The 20,550-nt window shown below is 34.2% G+C and overlaps 4 protein-coding genes across 8 annotated transcripts; 1 reads left to right on the forward strand and 3 right to left on the reverse strand.

The window, feature by feature from the left end:
• LOC142606342 (uncharacterized) lies at window positions 1-549 on the reverse strand. The gene has a single exon (XM_075777707.1). The coding sequence runs from the start codon at window positions 547-549 to the stop codon at window positions 1-3; it is 549 nt and encodes a 182-aa protein (XP_075633822.1).
• Window positions 550-4,714: 4,165 nt separating this feature from the next.
• Window positions 4,715-7,641, forward strand: LOC142607782 (cysteine proteinase inhibitor-like). Of its 2 annotated transcripts, none has more exons than XM_075779409.1 (3): window positions 4,715-5,082; window positions 5,918-6,121; window positions 7,443-7,641. In XM_075779409.1, the coding sequence occupies exons 1-2, from the start codon at window positions 4,978-4,980 to the stop codon at window positions 6,119-6,121; spliced, it is 309 nt and encodes a 102-aa protein (XP_075635524.1). In that variant the 5' UTR covers window positions 4,715-4,977; the 3' UTR covers window positions 7,443-7,641. The 2 variants fall into 2 exon arrangements, with proteins under 2 accessions (XP_075635524.1, XP_075635525.1); XM_075779410.1 differs by having other exon boundaries at window positions 4,717-5,082; window positions 5,918-6,125.
• A 569-nt stretch (window positions 7,642-8,210) lies between these two features.
• LOC142607781 (uncharacterized) lies at window positions 8,211-12,700 on the reverse strand. The gene is made up of 2 exons (XM_075779408.1): window positions 11,793-12,700; window positions 8,211-9,139 (listed from the first exon to the last, which is right to left on the reverse strand). Exons 1-2 carry the CDS (start codon window positions 12,363-12,365, stop codon window positions 8,438-8,440), a joined length of 1,275 nt encoding a protein of 424 aa, XP_075635523.1. The 5' UTR covers window positions 12,366-12,700; the 3' UTR covers window positions 8,211-8,437.
• Window positions 12,701-13,185: 485 nt separating this feature from the next.
• On the reverse strand, window positions 13,186-20,550 carry LOC142607029 (uncharacterized). Of its 4 annotated transcripts, XM_075778437.1 has the most exons (8): window positions 20,178-20,549; window positions 17,385-17,480; window positions 17,124-17,255; window positions 15,955-16,027; window positions 15,524-15,617; window positions 14,963-15,079; window positions 14,809-14,866; window positions 13,661-14,390 (listed from the first exon to the last, which is right to left on the reverse strand). In XM_075778437.1, exons 4-8 carry the CDS (start codon window positions 16,007-16,009, stop codon window positions 13,902-13,904), a joined length of 813 nt encoding a protein of 270 aa, XP_075634552.1. In that variant the 5' UTR covers window positions 16,010-16,027; window positions 17,124-17,255; window positions 17,385-17,480; window positions 20,178-20,549; the 3' UTR covers window positions 13,661-13,901. The 4 variants fall into 4 exon arrangements, with proteins under 4 accessions (XP_075634551.1, XP_075634552.1, XP_075634550.1 ...); XM_075778436.1 differs by lacking the exons at window positions 17,124-17,255; window positions 17,385-17,480 and adding an exon at window positions 13,186-13,575 and having other exon boundaries at window positions 13,858-14,390; window positions 20,178-20,550; XM_075778435.1 differs by lacking the exons at window positions 17,124-17,255; window positions 17,385-17,480 and having other exon boundaries at window positions 20,178-20,548.

The raw sequence follows: 20,550 nt of genomic DNA on the forward strand, positions 1-20,550 counted from the left end.
TCATGAAGCTTTTTCGTCCTTCAGTTTATCTCTGTCACTGCCTTGACGGCCTGGACGTTCCCTCTTTTGTCCCTTGCGTTCGTCCTCCTTCCTTCCTTCTTTTCTTGGCTTTCCTTCGTCCACTATGGCTGCTAATGCATCTTCTGCGTTCATGTACTTTTGCGTCTTTACGAACATTTCTGCCATCGTCTTAGGTGGATTCTTTGCAACCGAAACCACAAAATCTCTAGACTTCAGCCCTGCTTTAAAAGTCATTAGCTGTACTTTGTTGTCAGCATCGTCCACTTCTAGGGTTTCTCGAGTGAAGCGTTTCACGTATAACTGCAAGATCTCTTTCTCCCCTTGCTTAATAGTGAGTAGGTGGTCCGCTGGTCTCTTAGGAAGTTGTCCTCCGACGAAATGGCGCAGAAAGGTGCTACTTAATTGTTCAAAGCTATCAATGGATGAGGTTGGCAATCTTGTGAACCACTCTCTTGCAGCTCCCTTAAGTGTGGTAAGAAAGGAATGACATATTATTTCATCAGGGGGCTGTTGGAGGCCCAATGTCATTTTGAAGGTGTTAAGGTGATCCTGGGGGTCCTTAAGCCCGTCAAAAGGCTCAAGCTAAGGCAACCGAAACTTCGTTGGCACTGGTCGTTCCAGAACTGCCACGGTGAAAGGAGAATCTATTGTCTTGACCATTCTATCCAGGCTCCGATCTGTCTTCTCCTTAATGGCATTTCTTAGCTTGTCCATTTCTTTCCTCATTTCTTGAAGAAGATCTGAATTTTGTTCGCCTAGAGTAGTGGTCCTTCGTCGGTCGCTTCTCCCATGGTTGTCTCCTTCATCCTCCTCGACAGCTTTGGACCGATTCTCCTCCTACTGAAGCCTTTGTCTCATCTCCTGATTCTGCCTGGTGAGCTCTTCAACAGTGGCCGCAAGAGCTTGGACTTGCTGAGCCAAGGCCGCTGAATCCTGGTTGGACTCCATCTGAATATTGAAGTTGGTAGAAACTATGTTTTCGAACTGTAGTACGAAAATGTCGTTTCCCACAGACAGCGCTAAACTGATGAAGCAAAGGTTCGTCAGTTGTAGGGAGTTCGTCCAGATGGGGTTGGGTGCTCGCTTGCATCGCGGTGGAAGTAAGAACTCCCTAAAATGGTCACCGGTGTGGTGTCTACCACAACGCCTCCGATGCCAAAGTTAGTACAAGGGAGTTTACAATAACAGGTCAGAATAATGTAGTATGTCTTGTGGTTATATCTGTTAGTCCCATAAGTTGTTATGAACATCATATAACATGTAAAATAAATAAATTATTATGAATTAACACACACACAATCTTTTTCTCGATGATCCATAAGAGCAATTGCCAATTGGTCTCTTAAGAACAAATTTAGTTCCTATCTAAAAAAAATTAGTTGAAACAATCGATTTCCTTAGTGAACATTATTGTTCTTTATCAATGATTATGTTAGGTTCTAAAGATTTAGGATTAAAGGCTCGTTTGGATGGAGGGGGGGAAGGAGGGGGAGTAGAGTAGAGTGGAGTTAGCTAAAAATATGCTAATTTTGAGTTAAATTTACTCTACTCTACTCCCTCTCAATCCAAACGGACTATAAATGTTTAGATTTTTATTTTGTTTATGTTGGCAAACCGAGAACAAAAACATGTCTAGATTAGGTGTTAGATATTGCTCAAGGTGGTACAAATCAAGTTTAAAGAATATTCAAGCTGCAGAAAGAAGAGTTCAAGTTGAGTGAAACTCAATTGATTGAAAATCATAGAAAATTAACTAGTTTTTGCAAAATTTAAATCAGACCCAAGCCCATGAAAACATTTAGGGTTTCAGTCCAACACTCCTAAGTATAAAAACAAAACTCTAACTACGTTTTGAAGACTCTTGCAAGACTTGTGAGTTACTCTTGTGAGACTTGAGAAGTTCTGTAACCTTCAAACTCTACAAGTGTCTACTGGAATAAGATTTGCAATCAAGTGTTGGTGAAATCTAGTTGCTACTACACAGGGACGAAACCAAAACTTTGAGTTAAGGGGGGCGACTCTGACCTCTAGTTCAGCGGTTTCTTAACTGCGAAGGTTTTTTTTTTTTTTTTTTGAGTTTTTGATGTGTGCGTTTACTGGGTAAAGAAAAAATTATTCTGTTTAAAACTTTTTAAAGAGCCAGTTGTTTCTTTGAGTAAAATTGGTTAATTGAACTTAATTTTTTTTAGTTTTGCTATTGGTGATTTTTGTTGTTGCACAAATGTTTTTGGGCTATTATATGTTGTTTTAGATTTTAGATTTATAAATTCTTTTGATGGCCTTTAAAATGAGGAAAGTACTAAAGGTATATTGCTGATATAATGAATGATTATTAGTAAGTAAAAAATTGATGTAAGTGATAGACCCAGATGCAAACCAATAAGAATTTGTACCTCAATAGTTTATAAAAATATTGTAGATAAGTTTGTAACTGTAACGTTACTCTAAAAAGAATCAATGATATTGTTAAGGGGGCAAAATGTAATTTTATAGAACAAAATTGCTAAAATTAATGCATATATATATATATATATATATATACTAATATATTTTTAAAAAAGATTTAGGGGGGGCCATTGCCCCCCTAGTTAATTAATGCCTCCGTCCCTGCTGCTACAAGATCAACAACTGGTGATCCAAACCTTTGAATGAGATCTCATAGTCATAAGCATGGGAGCTTGTGTATTGCAAATCCAAGAGAGAAGAGTCTGTAAAGTCGGAACTTGCACGTGGTCGTGACAGTAAATTCTACTAGTGGTAGCAATAGATTTAGGGTCAAATCTTTTGCAAACTTCAATTCTTTATAGTGGATTTGTTTACCTTGAGGATAATTAGGTTAAATCCTCCCTATGTTTTTACCTTAAGACAATTCGTTTTATTGGTTTTCTTAGGTAATCATATCTGTGCGTTATTTTCTTTTTCGCTGTGCATGATATGATTTATTACTGTTTAACCTAGATCTCATAATTAACCTAAGCGAACACTTAGCTAATATATTAGGTAAAATAATTTATTTTAAGGGGTCTAAACAAACAAACATATTATATAAAGGCAAACTTGGGTTAACTTGTGTGATATTAATAATATATTATACATTTTGTTAGTTGTCACATTTGTGGAATTTTTTTTTCATAATGTACCTTGTCATGCTGTTATAATGTTTTGCATATATCAAGTTCACATTTTCATAATGTAATTTTTTTTAGTTGGGTGGTTCATCTGTAGTAGAATTTTATACGTGTCCTATACATTGTCATTTTTTTTTTTTTTGTCTTAGTAAAAGTAATATACATTGCTACTTTTATAATATCATTAATAAGAAAAATGACAAAACTTAGGTATAATATCTAGAATCTCCAATTAAATTTAAACACCTAACTACATTGATTACTAAAACACAAACAATATTATCATGTATAAAGACTAAAGATGAAGATAATTAATTCAATAAAATTATGTATTGAGTTTAATTGTTAATATACTGCACCAACTACTTGTAAAAAAAAGTATCATTAACTACATTTTACTCATATAAAAAACTATATATATATATATATATATATATATATGTGTGTGTGTGTATATATATATGTTTTTTCTTTTGCGATCCACAATATTTTTACAACGTTTTTACAACGAATTCTATTCTAGGTGGTAAATTGTTAATAATTATAATTTGAACTTACTATTAACGTTACTTTTTTACCCATCAATAATAGCTAAATATAAAATAACAACCTACCACTTATAATCTATTGTGAAAGTATTATGAAAATTTTGTAGACAACATTTATTTTCTTTGCTTTCAAAAAAAAAAAAAAAAATCTTTTGTAAGGTATGTACTATTAGGCAACTGATATTCTCTTGTAATGTTTTTTTTTTTTGAGAGAGTTTTAACTTATAGCGTCCGCTTTTGATAATAGTTTTTTATCTTCAGACCAAAACATCGATTGATTTTTGATGTAAGCGAGGATTCAACCTATGAGTTAAAGTGGTTTTAGGCCTGAAATTGGCGAACGTGTATGGTATTTCTTTTTGGGCATGGGTGTATCTGTGTATCTACTATCAGGGATGGCCAGGTAGGTACCAATATTCAGGTTGTTGAAGCCATCGTTTTTGTTGTTGGTTTTGGTGGCCCAATCATCAGATCTTTATCACTAGCAAATTCAATGTTGGCAAATGACAATGTTATTCAAACAACCATTTTTAATGTTTAAACAATAATAATACTTCTAACATGTATTTCTATAATACTTAAGTACATATTTTTACAATACTGAAAACTGAACAATAATTCTTAAACACTAATACCAAATGGGCCTTGAGCCAACAGTTTTGGTGGCTTGCTTGAAAAGTTTTACTATCATACCCAAAAAAAAAAAAAAATCTTGGGTGTAAAGTGTTTTTTACTTTGCTGCCCTGCGCCTCCACCCAATCCTGTGGGCTGCGGCTCAAACAGCAATAATATTTGGCAAATTGATCCACGTCGGCCTATGGGCTTCTCGTTTTGACTTTTCCAATTCTTAGGCATTAAGGATAGGAATTAGGAATTAGGAATTAGGAACAACTCGTAGGAATAATGCCGCACGTAACTCCTATACTACTGTACTAATCAACGTTGACCCCCATGCCACGTCACGTCGCGATAAGAAGAAGAAGAAGAGAAGTGTCGGTCGTACACGATTTCATCAAACGCGTTAATAATACCTGTAATTGCCTGCGCTGCGATTTGTGAATCTCTATTTGGATATATAATAATAATAATAATATAAAAAAAAAAAATACCATTCAAAAAAAAAAAATAATAATAAAATAAAGTAAAGAAAAAGGAGAGCCTCTCTTTTTCCCTATTTAAAGCCTATATACAAGCACCAATAGATACACATATCGAATCGAAGCTTAAAAAAAATAAATATTAATAAGAGTGTTTGGTTGTTTGTTTATCGAAAGAGAAAAATGGCAGCACTAGTTGGAGGAGTGTCAGATGTTAAGGGACATGAGAACAGCTTGCAGATCGACGACCTCGCTCGTTTTGCTGTCGACGACCACAACAAGAAAGCGGTACTTTATCTATATCACTTTTATGTTTTAACGTTGTTATCATCTTTCATATTATGTTTTATTTGTTTATATTTTGCAATTTATACCGAAATTAAGCAAAAGGGAATTTTATATATGCTAGTTCTTTACCACCTCTACAAACATAGGGATTTTTATTTATTCTAGATCGTCTGTCGTTTATTGGTGATTTTTTTTTTTTTTTTTTACAATTGTTTGTGAAGTTTCCAATTAATTCATTAGTACAAGTAATTAAAAGAGGACTAATGAAATTAAGGAGTGAATATGATTTTAAATAGAATGGAACGGAGGAAACGAATACATATGTCCAAAGGATTCATAATGAACCCAAAATTTTGAGATTAAGATTGCTTTTGGGATTGGAAAAAACGATGACATACTTTACCTTTTATTTTTACTCTTAAAGTGGGTCCCATTGTATTGTAGTCCTACTGTTCCAATTTCCAATAGTCAGGATTTTTTTTTTTTTTTATACGTACTTTCAACAAAAGTTTTCATAAGCTGTTGTTGTTTTTGTTTGTTAGTGAAATTTCCATTTGAGAATATGGGAATGAGTTAATTTTTCACGACCTTAAAAGTTATATGCATCTCAATTATGTGTGGGGGTTTAATCAGCTCAATGGGATTTAATTCCGCATTCCCACTTGCACAAAAAAGAAACTCTTTGGCCTGATGGTAAAGAGACGCCATATGTATGTATATATATATATACACACATATGCATAGATGAATGATTGGTTTTGCTGAAATTTTGGTGGTGGGATTAATATTTGTTTAAATGTTCATTTGTCTAATTATGTTATGCTGTGTGTTGTAGAATACACTGCTGCAGTTTAAGAAGGTGGTGAATGCGAAACAGCAGGTGGTTTCTGGAACAATATACATTCTAACGTTGGAGGTGGAGGATGGCGGGAAGAAGAAAGTTTATGAAGCCAAGATTTGGGAGAAGCCATGGTTGAACTTCAAGGAGGTGCAGGAATTTAAGCTCATTGGTGATGCCCCTACACACCATAGTGCTTAAGTAGGTATTCGTTTCAGAACACAGTTGTCCTGTTTCAATTTGTGGTATCATTTTCTTGAGGATTTATAATGCTATAAATATGTGTTATCCTTTTGTGGATTTCAATTATGTATATCTAGATATATTTCTATTATTTCCTTTTCAGATTTTACTTAACTGACATTACATCAGCTTATTTGAATAAAAACACATAAAAGAAAAAAAGAAAAAAGAAAAAGGAATTGGGATTATGTGAAAAGTTAAGTTGTGTTTTTGTTGCATCGCGTTTCATTCATGTAGAATTGAGTTGGAGTTTGAATACTGTTGAGAAGGAATTGTCATTTGAATGACTGCCCTTTCTATGGACCCATCATTAGTTTCCTACCAAATTTGAGGAAAACAGAGGAATGGACAAGAGAGAGAGAGAGAGAGTTTAAATGTAGTGGAACCCTCTATATGATTTCTACTCAACTTTTCCTAGATAACGAGACACAAAATATGATAACCTTTCTCTTCCCTTTCCTTCTCCCCTTGTGCCATGAAACATTTTAGGAGCTCTGAGACCATAGCATCCTATAGAAAGCTTACATTCATTTATCTTTTTGTTTTTGGATAAATATTACATTCGTTTATCAATCAATAGCATCTACTAACAACCCTCTTATATAGTGTTTTAGTGGAACCCCAAACTCTGTATAGAGCGTTGGAATTGATGATTATAATTATATATATATTTACTGAAAAACATGAATTACCTTTGATAAAATTTAGGACATCATTGACTCTATAATTGGATTAAATAGCAGCCCCCATTGATTGTACTCTGAGTCTCTGACCATTTCAAATGCTTGTTAGAATACGCTTTTGCTGGTAACTGGCATTAGAGTTTACTTTAGTTACTTGTTAGTTTCAAATAATATGGTATCACTGCTCTGTATTGGCATGCTCTTTTCTCTTTTCGTAGGTAAGAAACATACTCCTAAAAAAGGTGGGCAACGTGCTCATCAATTTTGATTGTATGATTGTGTGTTGTGTGGTGCAGAGATGCACATTGCTTCAATGTCATAGTTAGCAGTTAGCACCCCCTCCCGTATTATTCCTCACGACTATTGTCATTTAAACTCTTTCCTCACAACTATTGTCATTTAAGATTTATTTAGCTTTGTAAATTAAAATATAGTTCTTTTAAGATTAATCTATATAGCAACAATGGTGTACTTATTGATCTGTCGGTACTTCTGTACAAACTTATTACGTTAATATCTCGGAATCGGATTAAGTAGTATATGGTTCTGGTGTAGCTCAATCTATCTCACTAATAATACTTTCATTGTATATTCAGGTGACTGAAGATTGGATGAATCTTGCCATACTCCAAGTTAAGAAGTATATTAAAACATCGAAGGCCTGTTATTATTGAAATAAAATGTAAATTAATCTGAATTGGATTCTCAGCCTTCTATTATAACTCAGGAGCTGGTGTATTCATCTTTCCTTGTGACAACATAACTATGAATTTAAAAATGCTTATTTTCGTATTATCAAGTGTCTTATAGCTCAATTGACACTTACTGATATTTCCAACAAACGCTTATGATTCTAATCCCTCTTCTGTTATGACTTGTGTTATTGCATACTGTACAATTAATTCCTTTGTTTTGGGGACCATTTTTTCACAAGAGGTAATTAAATAAAAGAAATTGTATAATGGATTGTTACTTATGCCTAGATATGGATAAATGGATATTGATAAGACCTTTCAATTGCAGCCAATAAATTATTACAAATAATTTTGACAACTTCAGGAGAAAAAGAGATAACCTAATTTTCTTTTTATTTACTGCTTTCAATCTGAGAAAGATACATTATTTGGGATAGAAAGAAAGAAAAAAACTGAATTATTAAAAAGAAGAAGCTTATTTATGTATTCGAAGTGTTCTTCTACATTTGATTTCTTAAACATGCCTGCTTCCACAATGATTTCTGGTCATTCACGCGAGTGATGTTTAATGCACTTGAAATCTTTGTAGAGCACTTTTGAAAAACAATAACACCTAGAAATATTTGCAGAGCACTTAGAATCTTTGAAGAGCACTTAAGAACAATATAATTTGAAATAGAAAATGCAACTAGGCGTGGTAGTCTCAACACAAATTGTAAAATGTGTACAAATATATATACTAGATACTCCTTTAAAAGTAAAAACTAAAAATTTAAAGTAGGCTTTCCTAAAATGTTTACAAATATTTAACCAAAATAAAATAAATAAACAAGGTGGAGTATATTAGGATCCATAGGAGACTTAAAATTCACAATATGATCATGAGACCTAGCTGGTCAAGCTTCTTCTTTGGAGACATCTGCAGAAGATGGCTTCCACTTTCTTCGAGCTAATGTCGATATATGACTAACTCTTTCTGCCGCAAAACCATAGATACTTTGAACAATTTTTTTGACTACTTCAATCGCCAAGACACAATAAGCGAAAATGCCCACAGTTATCAAGTATACAATAAGCAAGGAGAGACCATTTGACAACACGGTGACTGATAGTGTTATATAAGTTATCATCATGGAGATTAGGGCAATTGGTAGTAAGACTTTCACATAAGTTTTGTTTCCATAAAAGAATATGAGGAAGACAGAGGAAAAGAACCCAGCAGTGTTGAAAGACATGAATAGGTAATATGTTGCACATGGCCATGTATTTGTTGCGCTGTTTGATCGATGGAAGATGCATTTGGGGTCTAGTTTTTTGTCTTCCTTAAAAATAGTTTGAGGAGGGGACAGTCCTGCTTGGTAAGTCACTGTTGCAATCAAACTGGCCACAACTAGTACCATTTCCTGTACACTCTCCCAAATGGTACTGGAATTATCTTCTGCAGATTGATCTGACTGTTGTGGTTGTGTCAAGTCAAATTTACCAGCTTGAGTAGTAGCTTGAGGCAAGATATCAGTCTCAACTGTAGATTGCTCCCCTGGTAGAATCTCTATGAATTTCTTGTCTAGCTTGCTTTGAGTTCTTAGTAAGTCTAATACCTGCCAAATAATGTTTGTCAAGAAAATCATATAATCTTTAATAAAGATGTTGAAGTTACTACTAGTTTATTTCAAAAGACTTACAAACTAACGTTAAATAAATTTTTTAATTAGTTTTTGCTGTATGTATGGTAAAATTTATAATATCTCTAATATCATCATTTTTAACGGTACCTCAGCATTTAATAAGCTATGTCTATGCTAGATTACGAAACACAAATCTCCTTAAGGTGAAAATTAGTTGACCATGAAGAGGCATGGTTGAACTCAGCACTCAGCAGGGTATTTTAGTTAAGAGCAGGGAAAGAGAAGCAAGAAGAAAAAAGATAGAAGAGTGGCAAAAATGGTAGAGTCAAATTTTGTAAATACACATAAGCACTAGGTTGTAACTTGTAAAATGTATAAGACATGCATTTCACTAGAATTGCGTCATAATCATATATTAGCTGGCGGTGTAGCAAATACAAGGCATGTCAGTTTCAAGCTCCAAATTATTTGGCAGACAAGAAAATTTATGGCCAAACGAGTCCAACAATTTCATGTGACATGATCCATATTGCATGTTAATAATGCAGCTATCATATTCCTTTATCTTATTGTTTACTATTGCATTATACTATTGCTTAAGCTATGATTAAGCTATCATATCCCTACACACTAGCAGGAGTTATCATCCATCAGAAGGATAATTAGAAGTTTCAATTCTAATATGGTTAATTTAGATAACATTTTTCTCAAAAACTAATTAAAGATATTAAAATCAATAATAATAATTTGGAAACAGTTTGAAAGAAACCAAAAATTGAAGGATAATTCGTGTTGTAAAATAGATTAATATCATTATAATAATGAGATAGGCTGAGTCCTGATCTAGTTTGTTCAATTATCAATGCTTGAGCCTAACCTACTTTTCATTTAATATCAGGGAAAACTATTTCATGAGCTAACTAATATGTATATGTTGAGGGCCAAACTCACTCCACACACAAAAAATTAAATAGAAAAAAGAGAAGAAAAAGAAGAAAGAAAGAAAGACCACCATCTATCGTTTAAATCAAAAAAAAAAAAAGGAAATAGAAAAAAAAGAAGAAGAAAAAAGAAAGACCATCCCCAAAATGTCTAGATAGCTAAGTGAAGCCCACCAAGTAAACTTAGGAAGATTCGTGACTTTAGTCTTTATTAGATTTACGTAGTTTGTTCCTTTTTTTTTTTTTTTGAGAAAGATATTTTTTTGTTACTTAATACCATAAAACAAAGATACATGTTTGTATTTTTTGTATTCTCATAACTGCATGCTATACATATTTGAAATTACTTTTTTTTGGAACAAAGGTTATTCAGGAAAGAAATAGAGAATTAAATCACAACTATTTTTTTTTTTTTTTTTATACAAGATAGAATTTTATTCTAACCTAATTTAAGTGTATATGTATGTGAAACTCCCTCCTGAAGACTTGAACACCAGCTCTTACCCCCCACACCCAACAAACACTTATACTTGTGGAGTGACCATCGCACCAAAGGTGTGCGGTGGTAAATCACAACTAATTAATTTGCCTAAAAGAATGGAAATGTACACTATCATTAATTAGTATATCATAATCATGTTTATCACAAATAAAGTTTTCCAGATTTCATCTTATATTTTTGTGCATCTTTACTTTACTTGCTCGATTTATACCTTTGAAACCTATTCACAAAGAATTGAAGATAGTAACGCTGCAATTTATCAAATAAATAGATGAGCTTTTTCTTTCATTCTTTTCTTTTCTTTATTTATTATGCTAAGTAAATAAAGGCATGAATTATAATTATGGGGTCCTCATACATAATTACTTTTCTGATGTGACAAGATAATGAGAGAAGCTATCAATATCAATATGCTAATTCTAGAGTCATCAATGAATTATCATCTATTTAAGATGATGTGGTGAGACATTAATGGTGATTATTAATAAGTAGTAAACTGCAACAGATCATGTTGGACACGGTTGGAGACTGTAAGCCCAAAAGGGATCAACAGCAATAGAGGTCCTTTGGTAGGTTGCTCGGGCATTGACGCATAGTTGAGTCTTTGCTTAATTTGTTAGTTGAGGCTTTTGGTAGTTAGTGTGTTCTAGTAAACGAGTGTGTGACTTCTGAGGTCCAAAATGATTTAGACAAGGGACTTCTTTTCAAAGCTGAATCAATGTTTTAGTGAAACACCATTATATGGCCATCCTTTGGTGTTTTGAACTAAACCCTTTCATATTAGTGTTTAAATTAGTAGAAATCATCAAGGATTGTAAGAATTTTGCTAACTTAAGATTGCTGAATCTCACAGCTGATGTATATTAAGTAACTTGAGTTGAATAAATCAATTTCTTCTTAGGGAAAAAAAATTGGTTTTAAAAAAATTCATTTAAACTATTCCTTCAAGATATTGCAGCGATGCGCTAATGAAACGCAGTATTAAATAAGGTGCCACTTTGTAAACCATAAAACTAATTAAATAAAATTTTATCCACGAAATAAAATGGATTCTGTTTTCCTAGAAAGGAGGAGAGAATCGAACTAATTTGATTCCCGACAAATCGTTGGTAGAAGACAACGCTAGTTCTAATAAACTAATGCACATGAAGCTAACATGGTCATGGAGTACTCATTAACTTACTTGGAGTTGGTTGTTAGCCACAGCCAGCTGCAAGATTGTGTTGCCTTCTTTGTCCTTGGCGTTTAAAATCTCACCATCATCATTGTCAAGCTTTTTGATCAAAATCTTAAGCGCCTCAAATTGGTTGTTCTTCACAGCCAGGTGAAGAGCTGTCTCGCCTCGAGAGGTGACACAACTAATAGCATGTGGACAGTGAGACAGCAGCTCGTCAATGACAAAAACTCTTCCTCTAATGGCTGCAAAATGGAGAGGAGTTCGACCACCTTTGTCCTTGACAAGATTAAGCTCAGGGTTGAGTTTCAACAATTCTCTCACTATCTCAACTTGACCAGAGGCTGCAGCTATGTGCAAGGGGCTAAAACCATCTTGGTTCAGCTCACTAGCAAATGAAGGCTTTTGACTTAAAATTTCTTTTACAAACTCGGTTTTTCCGGCTAGTGTGGCAATATGCAAAGGAGTCTCTGCAAAGGGTGCTAGAGAAACTTTTTCAAGGATTAGTGGATCTTCTTCTAGTAATGCTTTGAGGGTGATGACATCTCCTAGTTGAGCAGCCATGGACAGTCGTGGATCCATAGGAGAACGAGATGAATAAATGATAAACCTTTGATTATGTTTTTGTGGAGCTTGTTAATTTTATGAAGTGGGAGACTATATATGACATGGGTTTTATGTAGAAGGAGATGTGGCTCCCATTTTCTATACTAGTTTCGAGAGGAAAACGACCTTGGATGAACCGTTAATTCCACATGTGCCTTTATGTTTATGGCATCAACTATCAAGATTATTGCGTACGATTGAAATGTTACTGACATTTTGAATTACCGAAATGGATAAAATCTATACTTTTTTTCATACAATTTATCAGAGGAACTCTAGGGAGGGATTTTCAAACATAATAGTTCTTATTCCTGGGATGAAATGTGGAGGTTTTTTTTCTTATAACATAATTTGAACTTATAGATACTTCTTTTATGTGAAAAAAGAATAAAATAATACATATATAGTCGGGATACAAATGCTCAGATGGGAACAATGACTGAGACAGAAAAGTTAGCTTGAAAAAAAAAAAAAACTAATTTTGTTGATTTTTAGAGATATGATGAGATAAAAAGCTTTTATTGCTGGCTGATATGCAGTTTTTACTTATGGCAAGAAAGGAATGGAAATTTGATCGTATTCTACCCCCAAATGTTGGAATTGGAGACAAAATACAGCCTCACATTGACAAGTAAATGATGCATCTTATTTCTCTCAATCACTCTCATAGCCTATGTGGCCATCTCAATCCTTTCATTATTCTCTATTTATCAAAAAATTAACAACAAAAAAAAGAAAAAGAAAAAGGAATCATTAACTATACGCAACAAACTACAGTTGCTCCCAGGAAGCAAAGTTCAAACCACCAGCATTATCCTTTCTGGCCAAATGGGACTATAGGACCATTAGGTCTGATTTGTAGGAAGCAGTCTAAGCAAATTGACATCCAATAATCAACCACCAATCAGGGTACCCTATGCTAATGCATAGATCCCACATATTACAGATGAGACGTGTGAGCCCATTACGGTCAAGCCTGCAACTGTAGGCAGCTTGTTGGTGGTGGGTAATTATGGTGCAAAACATTAACAAAACTGGCATTACACATCTTAGCCTCCCTCTTTTTATATACATATTATTTCATGATTTATATGGATAAAATAAAACTAATTCGCTACTTTTTTCTCCAAGCAACTTGTGAGGGTTACCTCTAGATCAAACACCGAAGCCATTGGAAGATCTAATCCTGCACACGAGGGACAATAAAAAATATTTTCGGCTACAACATGGGGACAATTGCACCAAATTTTGAGATTTCAATATGCTGATGGAAGAAAATAAGTTTGAAACTGTCAGCTAAAGGTACAGAAGCATATACCACAAACATCTAAAGACCTAAAGAACTACAGGTTCAGCCTTGCCTAGAATGGTGTTTGCAAGTTTCACCTTCCTTTTCTATTCCTAACCATCTGTCACGATAATATTAGCCTAACATCTACTTGTATATCAGAAAATAAGAACTACCAACCTATGTGAGATAAGTTAACACAAGCACCAGAAATGCATGGTCATTCAACCTTCTTCATCATAATCTTCCTCATCCTCGTCCTCATCTATCCTTCTACTTAAGTTGGCAAGATGTACGGGATCAATGGCAATATTTTTCATTTCAGATTCAGACCAGTCAGGGTATTCCTTGGGCTTTATTTCTGGAACGGGCTCTGCAGATGAACTAGCAGGGACAGCAGCTGTAGTTGTTGAGTCCCCATTCTCATCTAAGTCCATATTCAAGTCAAAGTTTCTAACGGGTGCTTCTTCACTTTTGACAGCCAGAATATCTTCCTTCCATTCTTTGGTTTCTGCCCCATTATCAAGCCTCTGAAGACTTTGATTGAGTTTTTCATCATGCTCAGAATCATCTGGATCATCTTCAAACTTCTCATATTGTTCAATCGTCTCTCTCTCAACTGTTTGACTACCTCGCCCACGACCTCTACCTCTACCTCTTCCTCTGCCCCTACCCCTTCCTCTGCCACTGCTGCTATTGTGGACTGCATCATGCTGCAACGCAAAGAAAAAAATCATCAAGCAAATTCATTCTGTTAAGACTGATTATACGTTGGCTTAAAAGATGCATCCCAAGTTCTATAAATGCCTGTCCTATTATAATTTCATACAATTTTACAAACCATGTTTCAGTAATACTCATCTGACTCTATTTTTTATTTTCCAATTTGGAATTTCCGAGATACAAATTTCCCAGTAATTGAAGTTCAGAAAACCCAGGAAGATGAGCATGAATTTTCTACATCTCAGTTAAATACCCAAATTGAAGCATGTTCAAACACATTAATGAATAAATCAAAAAATAATTCTTAGAACAAAAAGAGAATAAGACACTGAACACCCACTAAGTGTGAAAGACTTCCAAAAAAACGAATTGATAATAATGTGAATCTGAGTGCAGTACATGTCTTACCATTTTATGCCTCTTGGACTCATCATCACTATCATTTTCAACGTTATCAGTAATTTTCCTGATAAATCAGAGTATTAACATAGTATATTAGCCATAAAATAACTTTCTTTCTTCGTCAGCTATTTACAAGAGATAACATCATATTTTTCCAAACCTTCTTTTGGCAACAGAACGATCTTCACCAGCAGCTTCTGAACCGCCTAAATCAGGAACCTTGCAGACGATATCTTTCAGAAAATCAAAAACGTTAAAGGCCTGGACACACTGTTTTCTGTACATACAAGGATAAAATTTTAAGCACCTTAGATTTACATCTTGGAGACAAAGCACAAAAAGAATAATTTTTCTCATAGCAAGAATGAACCCTATTGTCTAATGTGTGCCAAAGTCCCTGTGCCTGTGTGCATGAGAGAGAGAGAGAGAGAGAGAGAAAGAGAGAGAGAGGGGACATAGATATCACTATTTTCTTCCCATGTACTTTAGGCCAGTGCAAACGCCAAATTGCCAAATATCTCAGAAACTACACCTAAAACAAATGCTAAAGAAGGAGACACTGTCTTTAAGCTTAATAACTGATCCTTAGAGCATATAGGCATGGTGTTTGATAGAAAAGAGTCGGGACAGGGTTTGATTCTCACTGAACTATAAAAGTAATTGCCTATCCTCAAAGAAGATAGTTACAACCTAAAAGTTAATAAAAGAAAAATTCACTTACAAATGCAAAGAATTCATGGTCTTTGCTCCTCTCTTCAAAGTAATCTCATATGTCTGAGCACATAGATCTTGCAGAAAGAGTTCCAAAGCTTTAGCTGCACATGACATTGGCAACAGGAGATAAGTATCATAAATAATAAAATAACAGCAATGTTGATTTTTTTTTTTAATTGTTACAACAAGTGGGGGAGGGGATCAAAACCCTATTTCTCCTCATAAAGAAGACCAAGCAATGCCACTCATAGACTAAATTATAACCAAAAATATAAATATATAAAAAAATAAAAATAAAAAGAAGGAAAAAAAGAAAAATGTTGAAGGTGAAACAAAATCTGTGAACTATTAAACAACAAATCATTAAAAATAGAACTAGAAGCTATATATATATAAAGTTATAAACAAACAGTAGCTAGAATTTTAAAAGTAACTTACAAACTAGAAGAGGCACAGCCATGGCAATCTTCCCAATATCCTCATCTGCTTGCATAATCTTCTTAATCCGAGCCTGTGGAACAACTAAATAAAATCAGATAACATGATCCCATTTTTAAACCCAGTGCATTGAATGAATGTCAATATAGACTACTATATAGAAAGAACACATTTAATTAGTGATGCAACACCACATAGAGGTTATAATCACACTTCTAGACTAAAAAAGAGACGATACATTTTTGTTATTAAAAAAAGTAAAAGCAATCATTAGTATGAAGAAGTTCTGGACCCAGTCCAGGGGCACCTGTCAGGCTGTCAGAAACATGGCATAAGCAAACCAAAAAAGTAAATATTCACCCAGAAAACCTAGAATTATTTAGCTAAAAAAATATCAAATAAAAAGAAAGAAAATTGAAAGTGAGTGCCATGCAAGTATAAACCAATTGAGGTTCCCTAAATAAGATTAGGATCTTGCGCATATAGAGAAAATATGGTGCCAAGCAAAATTCCAAACCCGTGTCAGGTCTAAAACATAGAGATGCTACTTTTACACCATATAAAAATATAATACATTCAAATTGACATGAAGTTTGCCAAAGTTCTCTCCTTTAAGTTTGTTTACCAATCATATAGCTTTAACTAATAAAATTCATTTATCTTGGATCAAGTATTCATAAAAGAGAACTGCTCTTAGAAAACCTATCACACTAAAAGAAAATTTATAGAACTGCTACAACACTAGTGATTATCCACAAAACCCAGTATTATAATGAAAAAGAAAATTATAAATTTTTTCCATTAAAAGAAATTATAAATTTTTTCCATTAAAAAAAATTATTTAAGGATGACTAAATGAGGATGTTGCATCAAATAAGTGGTAATACAACACGATATGATAAGGAAACAATACATTTTATGCATAATAGAAGTGGAACAAGCTGGGACAAGATGAGATAAAGACCAGAAATGCAACAGTATAGAGAAGCAACATACTGCAAGTAGAAGCTAAGAAGTAAAGAAGAGCAAGGCCTAAAAAGGCATGAACAATATCATAGCAAAGGACCAAAAAAGGATATCCTCTACACAGAGCAAAATGCAAAATGAGTCGAGAAGCTGACATCACATTGTCAGGATTAAAATGATTTGCTTATGAAAAAATCACATACTTATGTGGGTGGTTCACTTCAATTTCCAAACTAGAGAAGGGGATTTTCCTACACAAAAATTGCTTTGCTTGATAGGGATGACTTGTGTGCTTCCTTTGAGTCCCATATACAGGATCATCTCTTATGCAACAGCTATACATATTTAGAATAACAAAAGTATTTTATTCTCAAAATGATTCTGCAGCTTTCTCCCAGTTGCAACATAATAAAAATTCTTTAGCTTATGCATAACATTAACATAGAGAAAGAAGTGGACTATACCACTTATCACTGAAGGCCTCTCTATAGGATAAACTGAACTTGAGGGAGCCCATTCGTAGGGCAAAAATATCCACAGAGAATAGATTTAGACCTAATCTGCCAAATGGATGGTGAAAGTAGTGAACTGAAAGTTCAATCGTAGGATTTATTAGATTCGAAATAGAAGATCATAGACCAATTGTTTAAAAATTCCCATCAAGTGATTTCTCTTAATTTAACTTGATGCAAATAAAAAGTACCAATTAAATGCTCATTACTAATATTTCTCATGTCGGTAGGGAATTAAGACCTAACAAGCTGTAAAGGGGTCACTCTAACGCCAATCCTGGACAAATGTCATGCTTGAAAGCTAATAGTCTAGCATTTCTATCTATATTCATGTCAAATATATAGTATTCTCTTATTCACAGAATAAAAGATGGAATAAAGATAATTTTGAAAATGATTATGATGAGTTTAAACAAGCAGCTAGATCAAACAAGTGTGGAAGAACTAGTATTCTAGAAATAAAATTGCACAGACAATTCACATGCCATTGTTTCATGTATATGGATTTTCAATTTAAAAATGTGTATCAAAAGCATTCAATATGCGCAATAAAATGGCACCATGGTAGTCACAAAGTCTAGTCTATGTCAACAGACTTCCAAAAAACAAGGATAGGAGTAATGTTAAAAGATAAATAAAAAGAGAATCATGGATGAAACTGTAACATCTCCAAGGCCCCATAACATAGCACCTTCAGAAATGCCCACCAATGTCTAACAAAAACAAATCATAGAGTGCCATGCACCAAACTCAACAGTAAGGCCATGAATGTTAATTGGAGGAAACAAATCTACTACATATATATTACTGGTTAATAAATTAAACCATAGCAATGCACAATACCATCTCAATTCAAACAACATTCAGAATTTTTGAGAAACATCACCTTAAGACAACAACTTAACATATCAAATGATTTTTTGTCCATAAGAGTTACTTTTCTTTCCTTTTTCTTTTTTCTTTTTTCTTTTTTAATAAGTCAATAGTTATAACAATGGAGAAGAGGGGATTTGAACCCTGGCTCTCCTTATAAAGTAAAGCAGGCAATGCCACTGAACTTCACGGCTCTTGACTTTATTCGTTAGAGTTTCACATGCACCCAATAGGTTTTGAACCCAAAACCTCACCCTCCACCCCATTATCAACCCTAAACCTTTCCCATTTCTTACATTTTCCTCATCTTTCACCTTCTCTCTTCTCTCATTGTTGTGGGAGTACTCATCCTCAACTATTCCTCCCCTCTCGTGCCTCTTTCTTCTCTCACAGGCATGTATTGATCAATCAACAACCTTGGTGAAAAGCCACCTTTGGTAGCATGGGTGCCATCATGGCACTTTCTTTGAGGCTTTAAGCTTGTTGATTCTCTATCCTGTGGTGCCAATCGAATTCTTTCCTTCGCTGCCAGTGGTCATTGGTTGGTCCTTGGAGTTTGTTAATTCACCATTTGTTAACGCCAACCAATTTCTTTCAGTCCTAGTCAGTGGCCATGAAATCAAGGTAGTTTCTTTCGTTCTTCAATTTCTTCCTAAACCGTAAAGTTTGCTAATTTTTGGTTGGAATCCTTGCTGGGTTATGGGTTGTTGTAAACACTCTGGCAGTGGATTGGTTGTGGTAGGTTTGTAATATTTCTACAGAGAAACTTATCAAAAAAATGTGTATATATTTCTAGAGAGAGACAATTGCAAAGAGACGTTGGCTGAAAAAAGAAGAAAATAAAAATCAATTGTTAAAGCTACAATGCCTCGCCTGATGGACTGAGGCACTGTAAATTTCAAATTTTTTGGCTATGGTGAGTTGAGCCTGATGCAAGGGCATTTGAAGTGAGTTTATCTGAAATTTAGCTAATGAAAGGTAATAAAGAGGCTGATGCCGATGCTCTAATTAGACAACATCTAGTGTACATCACAAAGGAAAGTCCTTTTGCATGAGTTGCAAAGAAAACTTAATATGATTAAAGAACTTCCTATGGTTCCTCAAAATCAATTCACAAGGAAAACCAAACCGGCCTTTGGAATAGTGCCATTTACTTCCATCCTATGAGCGACGAAGGGAAAAAAAGAAGATTGTCACTATGCAGATGGCTTGTTTTCTCTCTCTCGGCTACAATAAAAAGGTCGCACCTAGTGCAAAAAACTCCCACTTCTGTGGGGTTTGGCAGAGATGATTTGTAGGCAACCTTAACCCCATCTCTTTAGAGAGACCGATTCCCCAACCTACAACATGCCACTTTGGATGGATGGAAGGCACATGCTGGCCTATTGCACCAAAACCCGGTATATAAATTTAAATAGTTGAGGCTCAAAAAACCATAACTACAATACTGTAAATAAAGTGCTAAGAAACATAGCTATCTTTCACACTACAAAAAAGAAACTCCTTTACTTCCACTTCAGACTCTCTATATGTTTCCATTATCTTAGAAGCCAAGAACACAAAAAAACATCCTAGTAAACTAAACTAAACAAGTTACAAATTCAAGTATTGAACACAACCTGGTTTTTCCAATAATAATAACATTGCAAGGTTTAAAATTTATCAGAATCAGATTAACTATTTCATACATGACACATATAAAACAAACAGTCTAAAACTCACACAACCCAAGTGAACAAAAAGAAGAAAAAGAAAAACCCCATGTCCATGAAAACAAAAGTAAACGGTTATATTTAAGAAAAAGAAGCAAAGAAACAATAAAACATACACACACACAAACAGAGAATAAAGAAAAGAGAAAGAAAGACTTACGGCTGGAAAACGAGTATCAAGCTTCTTCCTCATGTTGTCAAAACTTGGAACCCTAAGAGAGAGAGAGAAGAATATACCCAGAATCTCTCTATATCTCTCTGTGTCTGTGTCTCTCTGTATCTTCTGGTTTTGTTTGTACAGTCGCAAATAGAAACAGTAACAAAAAAAAAAAACAACAAAAAAAAAAACAACAAAAAAAGAGAAAAAAAGCAGAGGACAAAGTCCAAAACGGTCCAACACTTAAAAGGCACGACGAAGGAGAAGAAAATTTTTTGGATTTTTGTAGAGATTCGCTTTGGCCTTTTCCAAAATCCAAACTGCTGTTTTCCGACAAAAGGGGGCCACGAAACTCTCAAATATTAGTCACATAGGA

Source organism: Castanea sativa, chromosome 8, assembly GCF_040712315.1.
Source record: "Castanea sativa cultivar Marrone di Chiusa Pesio chromosome 8, ASM4071231v1".
In the NCBI taxonomy this organism is placed as follows: Eukaryota; Viridiplantae; Streptophyta; class Magnoliopsida; order Fagales; family Fagaceae; genus Castanea; species Castanea sativa.